This window comes from Oncorhynchus masou, chromosome 6 (genome assembly GCF_036934945.1).
Source record: "Oncorhynchus masou masou isolate Uvic2021 chromosome 6, UVic_Omas_1.1, whole genome shotgun sequence".
In the NCBI taxonomy this organism is placed as follows: Eukaryota; Metazoa; Chordata; class Actinopteri; order Salmoniformes; family Salmonidae; genus Oncorhynchus; species Oncorhynchus masou.
This window is the reverse complement of record NC_088217.1, coordinates 68,548,747-68,559,823: the sequence shown is the minus strand read 5'-3', so window position 1 is coordinate 68,559,823 and position 11,077 is coordinate 68,548,747. Positions and strand designations below refer to the sequence as shown.

The 11,077-nt window shown below is 43.2% G+C and overlaps 1 protein-coding gene across 5 annotated transcripts in view; it reads right to left on the bottom strand.

Moving 5' to 3' along the window:
- The window catches only part of LOC135542492 (zinc finger E-box-binding homeobox 2-like), a 78,673-nt gene that overhangs the window by 8,837 nt on the left and 58,759 nt on the right, over positions 1-11,077 (bottom strand). For all 5 annotated transcript variants that reach the window (XM_064969493.1, XM_064969492.1, XM_064969494.1 and 2 more), the window contains 5 exons: positions 7,104-7,172; positions 4,569-4,775; positions 3,196-3,410; positions 1,029-1,137; positions 1-680 (listed from right to left, as the gene is read on the bottom strand). The exon at positions 1-680 is cut by the window's left edge and continues 1,413 nt beyond it. In XM_064969493.1, the coding sequence (XP_064825565.1) occupies positions 1-680; positions 1,029-1,137; positions 3,196-3,410; positions 4,569-4,775; positions 7,104-7,172 (1,280 nt within the window). The remainder of the gene's footprint in view (positions 681-1,028; positions 1,138-3,195; positions 3,411-4,568; positions 4,776-7,103; positions 7,173-11,077) is intronic.

Here is an 11,077-nt window from a genome sequence, read left to right as displayed (position 1 = left end):
GCTTTTAGTGGCACCATTATGGCTGACGACTGGAAGGCCGACCTGGTGACCCCCCTGTGACGTCAGTCCCTGTTTCTGCTCCTCGATCTGGTTCCCAAGCTCCTTCATGTAAGCCTTGAGCCTGGAGATCTCCTCCGGTTTGCAGTCCATCTTCTGCCTGCACACAGTGTTGTCCACAATCTGGAGCACCTTCTGGACCTCGCTCAGGTTGTTGCTCAGGGACGGGTAACCAAGGAGCTGTTGTTCGATCCCCACCCCCAGGTGCTGCAGGGGGCTCTGGGCTGAGCAGTGGATCCCTAGCGGGCTGCTATTTCCCCCCATCCCTCCGTTCAGGAAGGGCCCAGGCGCGCCGAAGCCATGGGAGGCCATCATGAGTTTGTAGTCGTTGAAGTCGAGTGGTTCTGTTTTGATGTTCAGGTGGTGGTTGTTCTGGTCCTGGTGGTGGCCCAGGGGCTTGCCGTTTCCGTTTCCGTTCTCTAGCTTGTGTCTCAGCTGGGTGATGGCGGTGTTAGTAGGGGAGGACGAGGCTGATGTAGGGGAAGAGCCTGTCTTCATGTTGTTGCGCATCCTCCCGTTGACTGCTATAAGGCCGATGCACTTCTTGCTGCTGATGTGAGAGCTGTAGGAGCCTGAGTGGGAGAAGCGCTTCTTGCAGTTTGGGCATTCGTATGGCTTCTCACCTGAAAAGAGACAACGTATACTTTTAAACATATTTGCCATGAACACATTTAGAATGGCATAATGAACACACATATTCACAATTATTAAATACAAGTGGGCTCAGGGAAAATGTATCAACAATGAACACCTTTAATGAATGCCAAACTAAAGTGTTGACACTGAACTGCTCAATTGTGAGATTGGCAGATAGAAGGAAACAACGTAGCTCAAGTCATCCATTGGAACAATGGGAGAGAGAAAAGAAAAAGGCAATCGATTTTTGCACACCCTTGTGCGAAGTTCACCACAGTCTTAAATCAAGGTTATGCATATTCTAAGAGGAGTGCACAGGCCCTCTTGCTACCCACCACTGTGAATCCGCAGGTGTTCCTTCAGATGGTGCTTGTATTTGAAGGCCTTGCCACATTCTGTGCATTTGAACTTGCGGTTGCCAGCCCCCTGGTTCAGCAGTTGGTGCTATAGAGAAAAGAAGCAGGTATTGACATGAGTTCTGCTAACAACATTACAGGGGGAAAAGAGTTCACTAAATAATCACAATCGACCGACAAGCCAAATGTCTCGCGTTGCTACACAGCCCATCTTGCCTCTTTCTACCTCCAACTCCAATGAGAGAGTACAAGAGTGGCGCTGATAACAGAGGGAATCACATACCTTTTCATTTCCTGGCTCTCGAGCCCAGGAAGCATGCCGTTAGAATTTGGCAGCCAATAAAATAAAATAAATGAAAGGGGCTCTTTAAAAAAAAAGATATAGTTTCCCCCTCATTAGAGACAAGCAATCTGATCTACTTTTATTCATTTGGGGGTAATCACTCAAAAGATATTCTGCCTATTTCACAAGAAGTCCTTCCCTGTATTTCACATACCTACGTACAACAGTAATTTTACATGAAGAAACAACACATTTCCATAAATGTTGAAATGTCTTAATTGGAACAGATTTCCACTAATCATTTGAATCCTCAAACGTCTCTTTAAGAATCTTAGACTATTCTGGATAGGATGGGCCTAGGCCTTGATTCTCTGTTCAAAGGTAAACATCAGTTGCGGCCCCTCAAATTTGCAATTCAAACAGGGGGAGGCCTCTGCCTGTTTAAAAATCCAAATATAATAGTAATAACAACAACAATAACAGCACACGTGTAAACGGGGAGGGGGGGGGCACAGCAGGCATGCACAATTAATTCTGAGTGGGAGGTGAACACGTTAAATGCTTAGGCAATACAAAAGATCTCTCAGCAGCACTCGCTACGCAGGCAGGCATAGCAGAAAGATGCAGCCAGCGTCCTGATCCAGCCTGACAACTGCTGGGGTGTGCTGACTCTACCCACATTCCTGGGGAGACAGATGGCGTAAGGGAGGACACAGGGAGGATTGTTCAAATGGCAGCAACCTTCAAAGATTGAGCAGGAGTGGGTCTGTCTGTCGGTGGGGCCGCCAAGCGCCAGTCAGGGACCCCACCGCTCGTATGTTGCTGAGTTGCATAAACAAACGGCAACAGCTGCTTTGGCTCCCCCTGCTTCCCTCTGAGGACCGCAGTAAACTTTAGTTGTGCCAATAAGATACAATCATTCTCTAACCCTAATTGTCAATGGCACCAACACCAGCAAATGTGTTTTTGGGGAGGGGGACTTGCTATCCTAGATGACTCAGGGAAGGTTAGGGATGGGATGGGATGTTGGATGTTGTTGTCGGGGTACATGGGCTGGGTATTCAAAAATTATTGGCTCGTATTAATGACATATTTTCTCTTGACTGGTTAATTGGATAAGGAGAGTTATAGGTTATTTTAGAACTTTGTGTGGTGTTTATGGCGAAGGCATCTTTTCCTAGGTAGAGACAGCTCTCACGGGACATGGGATTGGGACCTGCCTGTAAGCGTTGACACAATGATTCACTAACTTCACAACACATTTGATCTTTCTTTCCTCTTTCTTTTGTACCCCAAGAGGACTTAAATTGTCACTGCCGGTTTTGTTCAGATTCACTTATTTTTAAACATGGTTGGCAAGCAAATGTAACATCTATGAATAGAAGGTGTTTTTTCTTCCACCCAGAGAGTTGGATTTGATGCATGGAAATTGCCAACAAATTCCCAGGTTAGTTTATATTTTTTTTTAAACACATTGAGAGTGAGTGATACTCAATGATAAGTGTACATGTTGATTCTGTTTGTAAGGAAATGGTGGAATGTATGACATAGTACTGCATAAAGGAAATGCTTGATTTTAAAGAACATAAAATCTACTAGTTGAAGTGAAATTAAGGAGCAGATAAAATGTCTAAATTGGAAATTAACATAATCATTCGATCGTGAGCATAAGACGGCAAAATCATATCAGACGGGGCCATCAAAAACCCATTTAGGGCCTCAATTAAAGTTATTACCATTAAAAGATCTGCATCTTCAAAATGCCATGAAAAATTAATAACGACTGCCAATCAAAATTATATCATTTCCTCCAAGGGATCATAGCACATTAGAAATGAAGTGATAGGGGCATATGATCCTCACCTGATCTCTGCCGGGCTTGTGCGTGGCCATATGTCGCTCAAGCTGAGTGCGGTAAGCAAACGTGTAGTTACACAGGGGGCAGGCGAAGTTCTCCTCGTTCTTCTCGTGGCGGTACTTGATGTGCTCCTTGAGCGATGTCAAGCGCTTGTAACCCCGGTCGCAGTAGGGGCAGGTCAACAGTTGGGCGAAAGCATCTGGAGTTCCAGGTGGCAGGTCTGGGTAGGGGAGACGGGGGACGGGGGTTGGGGAGAGAAAGCGGTCCAAAAGGTCAGCAAATCAATGGCAGCTAATGGGCGTACTGCCCGGAATGGTATGGGAGGTATCACTGCAATCTGCTCTACAGAGTGCCATCGTCTCAGGCTGGCATCCATGCCCTGACACACACATACACACACACACACACACACACACACACACTGACAGACAGGTGCGCGCGCACGCACGCACGCACACACACGCACAGACACACACACACACACACACACACAGACTCTGCCCCTCCTTTTATTATATCACATACTAAGACACGTGAAAATTCACGCGTACTAAATTGAATGAGCTTTTAATTGACCGATACGCTTCCGAATGTGTTGCGTAACATACATTTATCTTAGTTAAGTAATTGTTGTTTTTTTTCTTTGACTTTTGATTTAAGACACAAACTGAACATGATATCTGATCTTCCACTGATATTTGACAAATGTCAGTCGGAAATAAAGCACCTTGACCTGGTTTTTAAGAACACTACCTTACCCACCCTCCCCCTTCCTTGCTCCCCTTAAACCATAGTCCCCTCGGCTAATTGCTTTTAAGTGGCTTATTTAATAGCATTCCCCCCCACACACACACTTTCATAATTTCTGAAGTACAGATCATAAATCCATTCTAATTCAATCCCTGTTCCCCCGGGGTCTGGGAGGTGTACAATCTTATTTCAGACCTCTGGCAGCTGCTGCTGCTTAAAGACTGGAGGACCGAAGGTAAACACAGAGGAATCCAGTGAAGAATCTGTGAGACCAACAGCTGCCCATGTCACTGTGCCACAGAGACCAAGAAGAGTCCAGCCACACCACTGCTGCTCTGTTCTCTTCTGGGGAACGTATGTAGCAAGAGTCTCAAAGGAAGAGTGCTGATCCAGGATCAGCTCCCCCCATGTCCATGTAATCTTATTCATTGTGATCTAAAAGGCAATACCGATCCTAGATCAGCACTCCTACTCTAAAACGCTTCAAACATATGGCCCCAGCTCACCCCTGCCCGTGTAATCTTATCCATTGTGATCAACAACAAAAAAAAGAAGCAAAACTGATCCTAAATCAGCACTCCTACTCTAAGACGCTTCATATATACAGCCCCTGTCTATGGATTCGTACCATTTTCCTCCTGGCCGTTTGTTTCAGACGCTTCGGGCGTGCCCATTCGGGACAGCTCCTCTCCCTCGGGTGCTTCTGGGTAAATGATGGCAGTGTCGCCCCGCTGCAGGTACTCAGCGATGCTGACCACGTGGCTCTCCTCCTGGAGCTTGCTACGCTTAGCGAAGAACTCCTCAAACTCGGAAGTGCAATCAACAACATTCTTAACTGGAAAGAAGAAGAGAACGAGAGAAGGAGGAGGGAGAGGGAGAGAGCGAGACAGAGAGAGAGAGAGAGATGGGTTAAAAAAAATGGATTCTTCACTCCCCAAAAGAAATGTGTGTTTCAGCAAAAAAGGGGACATGTCGGGTCTAACTGTGATGAAGAAACGCCACAACAGACATTAAGAATATATCTGAATTACTGTTTTATCTTGTCGCACAACAGCCTCTAAAACAAGAAATATGAGTTGAAGTACCACCTTAAATCATGGGGGAACGTATTTAAGATAAACAGATTGTATTCACTTGAAGCATATTACCAGTGACGCAATAAATGTGGGGAACACAATTTAAACTGGTCCAATGACTTCTAATGTACCGTATCATACATGACAATGAGAATCACTTGTATTTTACAATGTTGAATCTTTAAGATTATCGAAAGACATCCATTTATTTAATTACGCCTCGGCGTTTAAGCCTCTCGATTAACATTTTATTTACACATTGTGTAGCAACAGTACAAACAAATCCGCTGTGTATTGACTTCCACACAAGTGGTCAATAAAGGGCTCTGATAGTTGATTGGCTGCGGAACAGATTACTGAGGACAAACCACAATGCTGCACAAAAAAAGCTTTAACCATAGTCAGGAAAACACTTTTTAAAGCCGCCTTTCTGGAATTGCTGAAGTCACACATTACGTGTTTTCTCATATTCTCCAGTCCCTTCTCGTTGGGGAATCCCAAAGCTGCGGAGTAGAGATAGCTGTGGCTCCAGTAGCAAACAAAGCTAATCAAGAATCTGCAACCTTCATTATTCAACAGAAGATGATAGACCCTCAAAGGTTCACGTTCATTCAAAGCTGTGCTATACAGCATTGCAACAATCTGAGGCGAGTCTACATTCTATCACCCCCCCCCATCATATCACTGTTATAACACTCGTCACATAAGACATTGTCGTGCTAAATATTACAGGACGTCACACAAACTGCTTTATTTGACTGGATTTAGATGGTTACTTGTTTAATTAGACATTTCCAAGCCAAGGTACATTTTTATATTGTGATTTGTTTGGCAGTGATTATTTTATGGGCCCAATTTGTGAAAGGTCAAGGTAGTGGATTCGGTTGTCAAAAATGGCATGAAAATGTCACTGGTGCCAAAGGATCTTTTATGAAATCGTATGAAACAACTATTAACTAGGCAGCTCAATTTCCTGCATTCTCATTAGGACTTTGTGGGAACAATTTGAGAATCATCTAATGTAAATTTAGAGACAAAACTGGGAGGATGCTTGAACTCTCTACGTTGGATTCACATCTCACCGTTAAACAAATGTGTATCTTAAGGATTAGAAATACATTCAAAAGATCAAACATAGACTCATTTGATTTTGCAAATGAAATGCAATTTAGGAAGTCGCTGTACTGCCAACAAGCTACAAGCTCAACCTCGTAGTGTCTCCTTTGAAATTTCCCCTCAAAAAAGAGGGGCTAATTTCTTCTCTGTAATAAAGGAAATCACCTGGATAAAAGATTGCTTACAATTTTCATTTCTTAAATGAAATCACATGTAATCCAGTGGTGTGTTTTTGCCTTCCAATGCAGTGCCACAACATTGTTTCCACGACCTTAATGTCCTGAATGGAAACATTTGCGGTGTCTAAATTTCCACACCAAAAAAAAAAAGTCGCCAGACATGCACAGGAACGCGTGCTCACACACACAAAATCTAAAAATATAGAAATAAATAAAAATAATAGAAGATTCCTAAGGAGGGATGCCTGTTAGTTAAGTGGTGAGTATTTACTCAAACGGTGCCGAGGCCGGTTGTCAGCAGCGGTCGGGATGATATCACGGAGGGAAAACCTAATGCCCAAGAGCCTTGTGGGTGGAAATCAGCTTTGTTTACTTAATTAAAAATGGCAGGTAGGATTTGGTTCCACAGTTTTGTGTAGAAAGGACCATGCAGGGACACTAATGCTCTACAGGGACACAGAGACACACAGCCACCCACACAAGGATTGGAAGGGTGGTTGGTCTCGGCCTCGTCTTTCAACACAATACAGATATAGGATCTTCATTTGAGACAGTTTGCTACAGCAGGAAAATAATCCTGCAGTCACAGGAAATGTGAATTATTATGTGGATTATAATTAATGGATTACAATACATTTTGGTCCAGGACTATTCTTAATCTGTGTCTGGGAAACCGGCCCTACAAATGTTACATTTCCTTCATTGCAGAAAAGTTCATCTGCAACAGGCTGATCAAATTAAGATCCTACATCTGTACATCAAATCACCACCCAATGGATTAAATCAACTCACCTGTACCGTTTCCAACCGTCTGAAGAGTGGCGTCAGGCCCCATAGTGTCATAATCATCTTTCATTTCATCTGTGGGGAAAAGTAAGGGAGGGAGGAGGGGAGGAAGAAGGGAAGAGGAGGAGAAGAGAAGTCCAGTTCAATGTTCAGTGCTGTACTGTACCAAGCAAACCCAAGCCTCACAATGAAGCCTTCAGAGAAAGGTACGGAGATATAAAGGGCTTGCTGTGTTGCACTGTGCCGAGGCTTTGTGTGGCATTCTAAATGAATGCTATCATCAGAAACAGACAGAGCCTTATTTACCTTAAAAACAACAACAAGCAGTGGGAAAGAAAGCTGCTCTGTCATTCCGGGGGTAGCGAGAGTTGCCAGAAAGAAAGATTCATTCAAGAAGCCAACCCCATCCACCTGAACAGTCAGACAGGAGTAAACCGGCACAAAAGGCCTTGCAGTTGTTATTCCCTCACTGTGACACTACTAACAATCTACACGCGGCAGAAAAAAGGACAAACTATACAGGGGGGGTTTTGCAGAAAAAAGGACAAACTATACAGGGGGGTTTCGCAGAAAAAAGGACAAACTATACAGGGGGTTTTCGCAGAAAAAAGGACAAACTATACAGGGGGTTTTCGCAGAAAAAAAGGACAAACTATACAGGGGGGTTTTCGCAGAAAAAAAGGACAAACTATACAGGGGGGTTTTCGCAGAAAAAAAGGACAAACTATACAGGGGGGTTTTCGCAGAAAAAAAAGGACAAACTATACAGGGGGGGGTTTCGCAGAAAAAAGGACAAACTATACAGGGGGGTTTTCACAGAAAAAAACGTGGGCTGTGGGCTTAGACTCTATTACCAATCAGCGTAATGCATAGTCTTAGGAACACCAAAGGCAGACTTGCATTTTGTCCTGGCACAGGTAAGACAGCCATAAATAAAGGAACCCAGATTGACAGACAGGCTCATAAACAAGGGAGGGAACAACTTTGGACATTGGTTGGTAAATTAACTTGCCGTATAGGTGGCGGCGAACAAGAGGACATTGTTGGTGTTCAAGTCCACAGACAATTAACTTAAGGAGTCCTCTGTGACTCCTTTCTTCCGTCCTGTGTTTGAAAATTAAATCAAGGTACTTCCGAGAAGATAGAGGCTGGTAATAAAATGGCTTCTGTCTCTCTCTGTTTCTCCTTGTTTCAGCCATGTGATTTCTATGGTCTCAAGGATACTGTGTTGCCATGGAGGGGTAAACAAACAAATCAATGGATTAAGGGAATAGAGGATTTCTCTTCTTTACTGTCTCTTGTATCTTGGACTTAACAGACTTAACATTTTGGAAATGAGTTTGAAAAGTAGCTGACAAGCTGTGTAAAATCTTCAGAATAAAAAGTGAATTAGCAATCATGAATCAAATGCAGAAACAATAAAAAAGTATATATTTATATATATATATATATATATATACTGTATATTTTGGTGTAGAGCAAAAAATCTGTTGTTTAATGGTTTGGTTCATTAAGCAAGGGTTTGTTCTGTTTCTTTCACTTGAAGTGAGATGGTTTCCTTCTGCACCAAAAATATATATTTTTTTTAACAGCCAATAGCTTCAGAGAAAAAAAATGGACTCTATTGAATGAAAAGTACTCAACTTTCCCTTGACATGAAGCTTGACTGTGTGGCGGAGAAACTTGCCAGCCATTTTCATTTGCATATGAGGGGGTTTGGAGTGCCGTTGTCTTCTCAGTAATGACATCAAACCAGGCTGCACTCTAAGGAAATGGCCCTTTAACAATATTGTTGAAGATACACTGGAGTATTGTGAGCAATCAAAAAAAATCCTCCACCACAGCCACAAATATAATTCTGGCGTTTAAGAGACCAGCATATATGAATAGTTACTTTTTTGTCATTTATAATTTACTGAATGTTAATCGAGCTCCCTTTTCCTCTTGCCCTCGCGTTTCTTTTTCCCTGGAAAGTGAGAGAGTTTACATGGATGCAGCCATTTTGGTTTTTCGCAGCCTTTAGTAAATCCAATTTCACTGCATATTTTTTGTTGTTGATATGACTCAAAGGAGCACAAGTGGGGATTTTGCTTTTCGTTCCCTCTTTACCTTGAACAGTCCCTATTATCTGTGTGTGGTCAAGGAATGAGAGTGAGGGAATTTCCAGCAGGAGGTAGGCTAAGACCACTTACACCTACCTCACATCTATGGCCCTTTGCACAGATCCCTTTTGGTGCCATTCCTATTGCTTCTGACAGCTACACATCCATTGGAGAGAGAGGCCCGTTTTTATAGTTGAAAGTGTAATGTGAGTCGAGAGCCCGTCTGGTCTGTCTCTGCCTGATAAATCATGCAAGGAGAGGGGGGAGCGTGAGCGAAGGCCCGCGCCTCACTGGAGGACGGTGTTTAAGTTTCTGACTGCGACCGAGGAGGGGTCCAGAATACCTTTCCCCTGCCATAAGTCCACCTATTTACTTAACGTCATTGATGCTGTTTGTTTGGAAAACATTCCTATTTTTTTATGGCCAGTTACCAGTGGAACAGGGCGCAGTAAAAACAAAAGGCCCTCCTCCTCCTTTCTGTTAGTTCTCTGAACGTCCTTGAACAGAGCCGGGCCGGGAGAAGAAAGAGACAAGGGCAGACAGGGGAGAATGCAGGTGATTTCTTTTAGAGTGATAAGTGATGTCATGTATTCCAGCCCACTGTGTCCACCGCCCCATTGTGGGATGAAAGAATGCCAAGGACCATTCTAGAAAACACAAAACTCTGATTGTGCCGGGCACCAGAAAGGCACAGCTAAGAAACTTTTGCCGTGCTTTTCTGTTCAAAACCTGCCTCCTCAGGACAGAGGACTAAAGCTGACGTGAAAAGGGCAGGGCAGAAAAGCACAGCTTATCTCCGGGGAAAGTTATGTGCTGAGGTATCATTGTAGACAGTAAGGCATCGTGAGAGAGGAAAAGGGACATTCAAACATAATACCCACAAGCTTGGGAAAGAGAAGACTCCCATCATCTCTGCACTAATGAACCACACAAGGTCTGAGAAATATGGCCGACGACGTTTTATCACATGAGAAGCAGATTATCTGGGAATTGCAACATAGTTGAATTACAGACATTAAGGCACCACGGGCTTTTATCAAATAAACAATTACTGTACGCTTTGACTACTTGTTTATTTTTGATCTTGATTTATTTGAACATCTCTGTTTTGAAAGAATCAAACCCCATATGAACTGTTACTAGCGGGGCAGAAATAGAAACAGAGCAAAAATAATACAGCGATTGTCTACGACAACTATGTTTCCGATTTGCATGTCGATAATCAGCAACCACAAGGTGAACTTCCTCCTTTTTTCGATAGAGGATCATTTTTGGGGCGCAATGACATTTCAGGGGGTGAAATATTTCCCCCCTTTCCAGCACTCTACAGAGCCCAGTTCATTAGTAGAAATGAATAGGCAACACACCGGCTCATTTAAACGGGACGGTCTTACATGAGAGTTCGCGCTACACTCTGTTTCTGTCACACCGCTGCGAGAATCATTGACTCTTATTATACATGTAAATGGCTATCATAAAAATAAAAAATTTCATTTAAGCTTGTTAATGAATTTTGCAGCAGTCTGGCTTCCTTTAATGATTATCCCCTAGCCCTAATTAAAAGTATTTATCTTTCAAGCATCCATGACTAGGCTCTCTGTTCTCAGCAATGCTCCAAATGAAACTAAATGGAAGGCGCCACCAAAGTTGTACGCATCACCTGCCCGAAATGATCTAAACTAGATTATTAGCAGATGAAGCTATATCAATCACATACTGAAAGTCTGATCATATTGCGATAATATAGACAATCGAAAGAGGGCGATTCTAAGATGCTCTTAATTTTTTACGATTGAAAAGCTATCTGTTAATACCGTCTGACATAACTCTGGTTTATTTAAGTGAGGATAAAGACGAGAATAGACATGGCCAGAGATT